This window comes from Tiliqua scincoides, chromosome 7 (assembly GCF_035046505.1).
Source record: "Tiliqua scincoides isolate rTilSci1 chromosome 7, rTilSci1.hap2, whole genome shotgun sequence".
Lineage (NCBI taxonomy): Eukaryota > Metazoa > Chordata > Lepidosauria > Squamata > Scincidae > Tiliqua > Tiliqua scincoides.
Window position 1 is genome coordinate 5092652 of NC_089827.1, and position 12010 is coordinate 5104661.

A 12010-nucleotide genomic window follows, 5' to 3' on the forward strand; every position below is an offset into this window, starting at 1 on the left:
ACCAGATCAAGAAAGAAACATCTGAATGTTGTGGTTTCTTGAAAGATAGAAACCTTTCAAATTGTAAAAATCCCTACGGGGATTTAATTTGCCTGCCTATGTAAACCGCCTTGAATAAAGTCTAAGGAGAAATCTGAGGACCAAGAAAGGCGGTATAGAAATACCTGTAGTATTATTATTATTATCCACTGCTCATAAGCCATGCAAGAGTCAATCCCTTGTCCCCCTGGGTCCTCATATACAACTTTACAGTGGTAAAACTTTATTTACCTCTTTTTCTTGCCTTTCCAGTTCCCATTGTTTGCCCTTCTGCCTGTCCTGTACTGTGTGAGAAGAGCTGTCTCTTTACCCAGTAACTTCTGAACGGTCACCTCACCTCGTACCTCTTCTCCCTCCTCCTCACTGTGGATTTTCTCTTGGTTTTGTGGTTCATTTAGGGGAGATGAGGAGGGAGAAAGCAGCCAAGATTGATTGTAGTTTGTTCCTGCGCAACTTTTGTATTTATAGTATGTGCAATTGTTGGTTTCAGTGCTTGCCGGAGTGGGGAGGCGAATGGGATGAAAGACACTATCCCAGCTATGGAGAGCCAAGCAAGGGCTTCGACAAGCAAAAATGCTTTCTGTAAGGTCTAAGCGAAGAAGGAAATAGGGTTGCTGTCTGTTACTTGCCTAGAAACTGCAGTAACTCGCCTCTGGCAACCTGCATGTACACAAGGTTGAAAGTGGTGACATAAACAGTGGTAGAAGCAAGCTTGGAAATCTCCCCTGGTCATTGGAGATGAAGCACTGTCTGTCTGCCTCCCTTTTCTCTGATGGGGAAATCTAAAAGGAATGCTGCAGATTCTCCCTCTAGCAAGGCAATGCAAACATGTACTTTTTCTTATATAACGTGCGTGCTCATTTTTGCAGTTTGACAGACAAATATTCTAATATTGTTGCTCTTTGTTTGTAGAACAGAAGAACCACCTCCTACTCAGCAAGCCGGAAAAGCACAGGCGCAAGCCAATGGAACAGGTATTTTTGGTTTCTGCCAGACTTTCTTGGTTATTCTCTGTCTGACTTTCCTCCATCCAGAGAACTGTGGAGGGGGGGAGGCAAGGAAAAAAGGCTTCTATTATAAGGACGTGCTAGCAAGATGCATAGTTCTGACTGTCAAAGATTTGCTGCATGGACCTGCTGCATGCTAGAAGGAACTTTTTGGGTGACCTCATAAAATGAAGCTTTTTATTTGACCAAGAAACTTCCATATCTGTCTGAGGAGGCAGGAGGAAGTGCACTATTTTTTCTGATAAAATGTTGTCTGCTGACAGTGACTCATGGATGGTGGGTACTTGCAGTCTGGTACCCTAGAAAGGTGTCAGATTGGTAGATTGTGGCTGCTAAAGGAAGGTCACAGCTGCTTAGAATAGATTTCATAAGGGTCTGCCTTGGGGGGGATTTTTCACATACCAGTGCAGTGTGATCTTTGTGAGACTCATGGGTTGCCAGTTATGGATGAATTATTCTTTAAAACAGAGCTGTTGTGATAGTCCTTGAAACAATTTTTTCATCTTGCATAAGAACAAAGTACAAATCTTTTATTTTAAATCAGTGGTTCCCAACCTTTAGAGCAGCGATTTTCAATCCTTTTCAGCTCATGGCACACTGACAAGAAGTTAAAATTGTCAAGGCACACCATCACTTTTTTGACAATTGTCAAGGCACACCCCACTGACAGCAGGGGCACTCATCCCCCAGTGGCCCTAATAACAAATGATCCTCCCCCAAACTCCTGTGGCGCACCTGCAGACCATCCACGGCACACCAGTGTGCCACGGTACAGTGGTTGAAAATGGCTGCTTTAGAAGCCCGCAAACTACTGAAGCAGAAATTTGAATCTTTGTGACCCCCCCCCCCAATCCTCCTGCACACAAAAATACAATTAAATTGGGTAGCTCATGGGGGAGGGCTTTGCAGGATATTGGAAGTGTCAGCTGTGGCGGTCCATTCTGTACCCTCTCTGGTGGTCCGTGAAGGTGCATTCGCTCAGAGAGATGCTGGAAGTGACTGAAGGCATTTTTTATTTTTTTTGAGATCACATAGACAGCATGTGGTCCGCAGACCACAGGATGGAAACCACTGTTCTAAATTCATGAACTAAATACATGTTTTCTTAATATCTAAAATCACATCTTGGTAAGACCTTTTCTCTCATTATATTTTTGTTTGTTTTTTTTAGCCCGTGGTACAAAGCTATTTAAATTCCTAGCTTGTGTTTGCTATGTGAACTTCTGTCTCTTTACCTCTAACCTCTTGTTGCTGTTCTATCTTTTAAAGTTTTCCTCTCTCTAGGACTGACTTTCTGTGTAAACACTGGTTACATAAAATATTAAGCAAATTCCTTGCTTCCTGTGCACTGTGGCTTACAAAAAAACACATTTGAACATTTTAAGAAAAATTATACCTGCACATGCCCAATCTCGTCTGATCTTGGAAGCTAAGCAGGGTCAGGCCTGGTTAGTACTTGAATGGGAGACCACCTGAGAATACCGGGTGCTGTAGGCTTATACCATAGTCTTTCGAGACTGGAGGTTGCCAACCTTAACTCATCCTCAACCTATAGAGACTAACAGCCCAGTCCTAACCTGGGCTGAAGCAGGGAGGCTGGCTGGCCTGTCCTGTTTCCAGAGCAGAGTTGGGGCTGCTTGTGGGTCAGCGCAGGGAAAGGGGAATGAATTCCCCTTCTCCTGGGTAACGCTGCAGCAGTCCCAATGGGGCCACTTTGATCTGTGCCACCTAAAGAGGTGGCGCAGATCCGAGCAGCCCAGAGCTGTGCCAGGTCGCCTGGGAATGCAGTCAGGATCCAGCCTAAGTGCTGGATCCTGGCCCTACCCCCTGCTCTGCCCCAGCAAAAAGCTGATGGTGTGCTTTGACAATTTTAGCACCTTGTCAATGTGCCATGAGATGAAAAAGGTTGAAAACCACTGGTCTAGACCAGGGGTGTCCAAAGTTTTTGGCTGGAGGGCCACATCATCTCTCTGACACTGTGTCAGGGGCCGGGGAAAAAAAAAAGAATTAATTTACATTTAAAATTTGAATAAATTGCATAAGTTTACACATAAATGAATATATTAAAGATGAACATATGAATGAATGTAGGTCTTGCAATAACTCAAGGCCTATAAAAGGCCTTGCACAAAGCAAGGCTGGCCTTTCCTTTGCTGCCACTGCTGCATCACAGACATGAAACAGCAAGCAGTGGAGGGAGCCCTCATCCCACAGCTCACGCGAGAGGTCAAACAGTTGCCCTCACACTGAGAGCAGTTGCGTCAGGCTCCAGCAAATCTCCGGAGGGCCAGAGGCTCATTGGAGACTGGGGGCTCCCTGAGGGCCTCATTGAGAGGCCTTGAGGGCCGCTTGTGGCCCCAGGTCTGGGGTTTGGGCACCCCTGGTCTAGAAGATACTATAGAAGAGCAAGCACTTATATCTGACCTTTTTAGTAATAACTAAGATGTAATTTTTTTGTTAGATAACCGCAGTCACATGGTGTGTTCGAGAGTTCAGAAGTGGATTTATGACAAATTTGGGGAATATATTGAAGACTTCCGATTTCAACCAGAAGAAAATACCGTGGAAACGGAGGAACCACTTAGTGCTAGAAGGTAAAGCCCATTTCATTGTTTAAAATGCTGAATATGAAAAAAGTATTGTGATCACTGTATTATTATTATTATTATTATTATTATTAATAATAATAATAATAATAATAATAATAATAACAACAGTATTTATATACCGCTTTTCAACTAAAAGTTTACAAAGCGGTTTACAGAGAAAAATCAAATAACTAAATGGCTCCCTGTCCCAAAAGGGCTCACAATCTAAAAAGATGCAAAAGAACACCAGCAGACAGCCACTAGAACAGACACTGCTGGGGTGAGGTGGGCCAGTTACTCTCCCCCTGCTAAAAAAAGGAGCACCCACTTGAAAAAGTGCCTCTTACCCAATTAGCAGCACTGTAGACCAGTAACAATTGCTAAAACGTCAATATGGCTTTCACTGAATAGAATGTATAGAATAAACCAAAAATAAACATAGCATAGAATTGCAGTAGGGTAACTATATTACCCTATATGACGGAACATACCAAGATCCAGGTCTACAGAGCTTGCGTCCTGAGTACACTTCTGTACTGCAGCGAGTCATGGACTCTTCGCTCACAACAGGAGAGGAAACTGAGCGCTTTCCACATGCGCTGCCTCCGACGCATCCTCGGCATCACCTGGCAGGACAAAGTTCCAAACAACACAGTCCTGGAACGTGCTGGAATCCCTAGCGTGTATTCACTGCTGAAACAGAGACGCCTGCGTTGGCTTGGTCATGTCGTGAGAATGGATGATGGCCGGATCCCAAAGGATCTCCTCTATGGAGAACTCGTGCAAGGAAAGCGCCCTACAGGTAGACCACAGCTGCGATACAAGGACATCTGCAAGAGGGATCTGAAGGCCTTAGGGATGGACCTCAACAAGTGGGAAACCCTGGCCTCTGAGCGGCCCGCTTGGAGGCAGGCTGTGCAGCATGGCCTTTCCCAGTTTGAAGAGACACTTGGCCAACAGTCTGAGGCAAAGAGGCAAAGAAGGAAGGCCCATAGCCAGGGAGACAGACCAGGGACAGACTGCACTTGCTCCTGGTGTGGAAGGGATTGTCACTCCCGGATTGGCCTTTTCAGCCACACTAGACGCTGTGCCAGAACCACCTTTCAGAGCGCGATACCATAGTCTTTCGAGACTGTGGGTTGCCAATACAAAAACTATATTAGCGCAAAAAAAAAATCTCCCCTAAACCAAATAGCAATTGACAAGAGCTAGCTGCCCAGAATGCTATCAACACTTCCAGCATTGTGGGCAGAATCTGGTCCAGTGTAAGTACAAGGGGAAAAAATGGTTGAAACAGTAACAAGACTCACCTGGACATAAATTCCAGGTCTGTAATGACAACCAGGTTAGGGGTTAACGAAAAGATTGCATTTGTCACACACGAAGCCCAGTTTTTATTCTTTTATATAAATGTATTGTTGGAAGCACGCCGACCAATATTATGCATGTCTCCTCTCTAGCCGTATATTTCAAGTATGGTGTTGGAATCAAATCCGTCAGTCATATTTTGGTAAACAGAAATCTGTTCTTCCTTTAAAGGTGTAAATCGCATTTTCCTTCCTATATTTTCCAGGCTTACAGAAAATATGAGACGGCTAAGTAAGTATCAAGTACTTATCGTAGTAAGTTTGCAACATTTAAGTCACTTCGTAATTTATATAATATACAGATTATCTGACGTGCAAAAAGGGGTGATATAGCAGTATAAATGGTACAAGTTTATTAACTTGCTATCACATGGTGAGTGTGGAATGAATCCACCATGCAAGATATACTTCAAACACCCCATATTATAAAAATCTAAAATGCAACAAGCATGAAATGGCAAACCTGAGACTGCACAACTGATGTTCATACAAGCCCTGTTTTGCTATTCTTGCAATATAAGAACCAACAGGATTCATTTAGTACCCAGTGTTAAATGACTCATCTGCTGATCAAGATAATCAGCAGATGTGTTGGTCCATCAAGAAAAATCCAAAAGTTACAATGTGGTACTCTTATTAGCAGCAAGCAGACTGACACAAAGTACAAACTTTTGGCATCTTTTTGTTACACTGTATCTGAAAAGAATTTTGAACTCTCTTGTAATGTACTCATTTGAAAACCGCAATCAGACTTGTAGCCTCTTGAAAGCTGCTCTTGAAATGGAGGAACTCAACTCAAATAATTCCAAGGACCACTTTTATAAGTTCAAGAGCCCCACTTTAACTAATGAGAGAAAAGGATCTGTACCCCATATGACATTATCAACTTCAGTAAAGGAGTCTGCATTGGAGATGCTACACCCCTTAATTGGACCACTTGGTTTTGAAAAGACAAGTTTCATTAAACAATTCTTGTTATGCAACCAATTTTTAAATTCATTCTGAGTACAGTACATCAAATGATTGCAAAAATAAATGCAGCTGCAGCAGTAGCAGGAGACCACAACCATAGGGCACTGAATTTTTTTTTTTAAAGCAATCTGGACGGATTCATTTCATTCTTCAGGTGCGGGGTCATATTTTAGAACAGTGTTTCTCAGCCAGTTGTATGGGTACTACCGGTTGTACTTGAGGTGGTGTCTGGTGGTACTCATGGGACCCCTGGACACCTGCCGCCCTGGCCAGGAACGCAACACAACAAACAGCGATAGAAGGTTTAGCTTAGGGGCAGAGCTTGAAAGAATCCTTTTCTGCACTTGAAAAAGCCGTGCCATCCACCCCAAGCCTCTTACTAGAGTTTGTCATGTTGCATCCCAACCCAGAAGTAACTGGCCATTATGTCATCGCCGTTATGTCGTCGCCATTTACGTCCAGTGATACTTCAGATAGGTGGACCGTGTGAAGTGGTACAATGGAGGACAAACATTGAGAAACACTTCTTTAGAATGCTTTCTCATGCCACAGAGAAAAAAGAAACCCTCGTGGCAAATAGTAAGCAACACAGCTGAAGGAAAAGATTCGTTCAGACCTTTCTCTGATTTGCTAGTTTTCTACATACAGAATGTCTTTTGCATGCAAGTTCAAAGGTGTGACTTCCCACCTGTAACCGGAAGTGGAAATTGGCGGACTTCCATCTCTGCACTCTGCAAAAAGTGTAGATTAGCTTTTACACATGATTGCTGGGGAGCTAAATCCCACTGAACTCTGTGGCGCTTATGTGTCGGTTTCGACTGTAAACCACCTTGCAAGACACTGAGATAGAGGAGGAGTGGCAGCAATTTTTAATTCACCTTTTAATTTTAATTCTGGAGGGAAGAACTGGTGTGGGGGCATGGCATTCTCCAATGGCAGTGGAGAAACAGGAGTGTGACACTTGAGGTTGTCACTTTCTGTGCTTCTGTGTAATATGCAGACCTGGTCTCTGTTTAATCTCTGAAGTTGTCAACCAGAAGTATTTCCTGTAAACTGCTTAGACAAATACTCTGCCCGATTCTATTGAGCCAAGGAAGATAATGGAGAAAAACAAACAAAAAAATTGTACCATCTTGTCCCCTGAACAAAAATTTCAAAATGCATTGTAATCTTGGGAACCAGATATATTGGAACCAGAAAGTGGTATCTGGGCCTGACATTTAAGAATAAACCTCATGCCAATAACAGCTTCCTTCCAAGGGCAAACAACAGTTCTAATGCCTCCCCCCCCCCAACTTTAAAAACAAAGCAAAGGAAACAAAGGCACAGACAAGTTTCATGTTGCATTTAGTTTGGTGCTTAAATCCTGTATTAAAAATTCCTTAAACCTTGTAATGGCAGAGACCTCACTGATCCTTCCATAACACATTGTATGTGCAATATAGCAACTGAAAAGAGTGGAGATGATGCATTTTCAGGAAGTCACCATAAAAACTGAGGAGTTCCTGGAAAAATGGGTGACCGCCCATTCCCCGCCCTCAGATGAATAAATATGCTGCACAGTATTCCAGACTCGAGCCCTAATTGCTAGACAAACAATTAACAGAATGTGTTCTTGGAATGGAACAGAAAAGGCTTAATACATCATCAGAAGCCCGCATGTGTTTGGAGGGATAGTTCTGGGTCAGTTTCAGTTCTTCATTTCATGTAGTTTTATGGTCAGCAAGTCCTCCGTAGCTGGGCAGGCAGGTCCAACCAGTTATGGAAGTCATATGTTTATTTTTTTGTTTTTCTAAACAAATCAGCTCTGGGAGTTGGAATTGCTTACGATAAATTTAAAATGGCACAGCCCTCACACGGAGGCCTCTTGCACCATAAGAATGGCAAGAATTCGGGCCATGCTCCTGTTTGTTCCATCCCTTTGAAAAGAAGGGTGTGCAGGCTAAGAGGCAAAGAAGGAAGGCCCATAGCCAGGGAGACAGACCAGGGACAGACTGCACTTGCTCCCAGTGTGGAAGGGATTGTCACTCCCGAATCGGCCTTTTCAGCCACACTAGACGCTGTGCCAGAACCACCATTCAGAGCGCGATACCAGAGTCTTTCGAGACTGAAGGTTGCCAACAACAAGCTTCCCTTTTCTTAAGGTGAAGTCCACTTTAAGGCATGTATGATCTGAGGAAGTCCCAAAGACATGCTCATCATTTGAAAACTGCAACATCCAGGGATGGCCCTTGGATCAAAATGCTATTGATAAAGCTGATGTGTTGTAGTAGTTTCCACCCTTTCCACAGATACATTAATCTGTGGCCACTTCTGGTTTGACAAGCAAAGCAGAGGTGTGTTTCCCCAGTATCCACAGCATCTGGGGAGAGTCAAATCCACAAATGCCGGAACCACGGATACCAGCATTACACTGTGTGTTTCCTCTGGTACAGTCCTTTCAGTTAAGGCTGCTTACATGTTCAGCTTCTAGTCACTGAGGGTTAGTTTTTAATCTTCTCATTCCTAGAAGTCAGGTGGAGACATCACTGAGCAAGGAATGCAGGAGATGGTACTTGCTGGTGTTACTTAAACTAGCCATCATTCTCTTCCATTACGTAAAGCTTTTGATTTGTCTTGTCTGTGTAAATCAAAGGGAAGGGGGTTCTGAATAGTTAAGGCACTGTGTGTTAGTGGAGATGATTTTTCCTTTCAAATTCAAAGTATGTGATGCTGGTCTTTTAAATGCATAAATCATTAGACCTGCATTTTTGTTTTAATGTTTCTATCTAGAGAGAGGTGCCAAACCTGTTACAAATTTTGTCAAGAATCTTTCTGCCTTATCAGACTGGTTTTCAATCTACACTTCTGCTATTGCCTTTATTGTAAGTTGTTTTTCCTTTGTCCAACCGAACTAAGTGCTGTGGTTTTTTTTTTTGGGGGGGGGGGAGGTTAAATGTAGAGAGAAATGCTGATTACACTGTGGCAATTCATTGTTTTTGCATTCATTTGGCTTACTCTGTGTGTGTGTGTGTGTGTGTGTGTGTGTGTGTGTGTGTGTGTGTGTGTGTGTGTGTTGTAGGGTCAAATGATGACAAGCTTGTTGCTTAATTAGTTGTGCCCCATTATAAATGTGTCAGTACAGTGGGACCTCCTTAACTGTGGGTTTGGCATCTGTGGATTTGAATACCTGTGCAAGCTGAGCTCATGGCTAGAGGGCTTCAGAGACGTCCAATCACATCCTGGAGGTCTACTCAGGTGCAAAGAGGTTGCGCGCATCCTCCCCATACCTTCGAAGGCCTCCTGGAGGCTTCTGAAAAGCACATCTCATTTGCCAGTGCGGCTCCCCCCCTCCCCTGCAGATTTCACTATCCACATAATTCGGTATCCGGGGAGGGGTCTGGAACCAATCGACCACTGATATTGAGGGCCCACTGTATTTTCAAATGTTGACCCACTTTAAAAACATACTGCTTGATATCTTGCCACTGTTCTGGTTTATATCTAAATTCAAATTTGCCAGATTGCTTTTCCTGTCTGTTTGGTTTTAATATAGTTTCAGTGGGATTCAGTGGGGAGACAGGGAAGTTTCTGAGACTGCAGAAAGGTTTGTGCTAAGAATGCAATTTTGACTGGTTTACTTCTGAGTAGACATGGATGGGGTTGTGATTGTTAAGAGAAGTGATTTCACATTCATCCGTTTTAATAGCCTAGAGGGTGGTGTGTTTGCATGGATGTTGCATGAAAACATCAGTTTAATTTTTAATCTTTGTATGTGTTTTTTTTTTACCTTTAGATCTACATGAATGCTGTATGGCATGGCTGGGCCATTCCTATGTTCTTATTTTTAGCAATTTTGAGGTTGTCCCTAAATTACCTCATAGCAAGGTAATCTTTTTGCTTTACACTCTCTTGAGGTTTTGGTTTGAACTTTCTAATTTTAAATACAGGAACCCTTGCTTTGTTTTAAGTAGAAATTTCATCTTCCCTTTGTCCTGTTTTTAAAGTTATTTAAATAGACACCAAAAAAGTATTTTGGGGGACTTGAACACCATTATATTAGATCACGTGAGATTTTGTAACATCCAAGATGGTACTGCCCAGCTGAGCCAGAAAGAAGAGGTAAGTTAAGTTTGGGAACCACTGGCCTAACTGTTGATTGGCAACCTTTCAGTCTCGAAAGACTATGGTATAAGCCTACAGCACCCGGTATTCCCAGTGTCATCAAATTCTATGCTGTTACTGGAATTTAGAAGTTCATACACTTATGGTGCAGTCCTAACCCACTTTCCACCACTGGCATAAGGACAGTGCAGCTCCGAGACAAGGGAACAAACAGTCCTTTACTTTGAGGAAGATTCCATGAGTGCCACCCAACTGCAGGATGCCATACATGCCCCACTGGCACAGCTATACCAGTGCTGGAAAGTAGGTTAGGATTTGGGCCTGAGTCAACAAGCATGTTTATCTGGATATTTCAGAGAAACTGAAATATGCTCAAGGTGCTGTCATGTTCTTTATCACAAGCTGCACAATTTTAGTCTACAATTAGGGAGTTCAGTGTGGTAGCTGACACAGAATTAATATTTGTGTAGAAACAGTATTGCAGTGCCAGAAAAGGATTGATGGGCATCTGTGTTTAGTGATGCTTTTGTGTTGTTGAAGTTGTTGTGTTTGAATAAGAACAAACATACAATTTTAAAACATAAGAACAGCCCCACTGGATCATGCCATAGGCCCATCTAGTCCAGTTTCCTGTATCTCACAGCGGCCCCACCAAATGCCCCAGGGAGCACACCTGATAATAAGAGACCTGCATCCTGGTGCCCTCCCTTGCATTTGACATAGCCCATTTCTAAAATCAGGAGGTTGCACATACACATCATGGCTTGTAACCCGTAATGAATTTTTCCTTCAGAAACTTGTCCAATCCCCTTTAAAAGGCATCCAGGCCAGATGCCGTCACCACATCCTGCGGCAAGGAGTTCCACAGACAAACCACACGCTGAGTAAAGAAATATTTTCTTTTGTCTGTCCTAACTCTTCCAACACTCAATTTTAGTGGATGACCCCTGGTTCTGGTGTTATGCAAGAGTGTAAAGAGCATCTCTCTATCCACTTTATCCTTCCCATGCATAATTTTGTATGTCTCAATCATGTCCCCCCTCAGGCGTCTCTTTTCTAGACTGAAGAGGCCCAAACGCCGTAGCCTTTCCTCATAAGGAAGGTGCCCCAGCCCAGTAGCTGCCCTCTTTTGCAGCTTTTCCATTCCCACTATATCCTTTTTGAGATGTGGCGACCAGAACTGGACACAGTACTCCAATTCCTTTTTATTCTCCTCATTAGGGCAAGACTTCCATTTACAGAAGGAAGCTTCCTTGCCCTCATCCATGGCAATCTTTTCAGTATTCCAGAATGTGCGGTTCTATAAGTTTGGGTGACATTGACAACATGTGGTTAGATTTTGGAAAAAATAACAAACGTTGGCTACCCACACAAGTTCCTTTTTAAGCATTGCTTTTTTATTCTGTTATGTAGGCATATGGAAGAGATTTTTTGCTGCTGCGGTTGATCACAAGTTTTCTTTATTTTTAGGGGTTGGAGAATACAGTGGAGTATTGTGCCTGAAATTTCTGAGCCCATTGTAAGTCCAAATTAGTTTGAGAACTTTTTGTGGGAATGTTTTTAAGAAGTTAAATGTACCCAAGGAGGCTGCCTTCTGCTGAGTTGGTTCGTTGGTCCATGTGGTTCAGTATGATCTGCTCTGATAGCCTGTGACTCTCTAGATTTCCAAACAGATGTTTTTTTTAATTCCTGCCTGAGGGTTGAACCTGGTACCTTCTGCATGCAAAGTAGATATGCTCTTCTACCGAGCTACAAGAACACCCCCTAAAATATTTTAGAATCGCTCACACATTTCTCCTTCCTTGATCAACTCAAGGAACTCAATCAGTTTTTTTAAGTAACTGAGAAATGTTAGACGGATTAACTTTTAAACTTCTTTTTCTGCTGTTAAAAAAGTACAGTGGGCCGTCTCTTATCTGCAGGTTCGGTATAA

The 12010-nt window shown here is 42.9% G+C and overlaps 1 protein-coding gene across 3 annotated transcripts in view; it reads left to right on the forward strand.

Moving 5' to 3' along the window:
- Window positions 1-12010, forward strand: part of GRAMD4 (GRAM domain containing 4) — an 82791-nt gene that overhangs the window by 51997 nt on the left and 18784 nt on the right. For all 3 annotated transcript variants that reach the window (XM_066633945.1, XM_066633943.1, XM_066633944.1), the window contains exons 5-10: window positions 952-1013; window positions 3508-3640; window positions 5208-5233; window positions 8746-8837; window positions 9749-9840; window positions 11548-11596. In XM_066633945.1, coding sequence (XP_066490042.1) covers window positions 952-1013; window positions 3508-3640; window positions 5208-5233; window positions 8746-8837; window positions 9749-9840; window positions 11548-11596 — 454 coding nt within the window. The remainder of the gene's footprint in view (window positions 1-951; window positions 1014-3507; window positions 3641-5207; window positions 5234-8745; window positions 8838-9748; window positions 9841-11547; window positions 11597-12010) is intronic.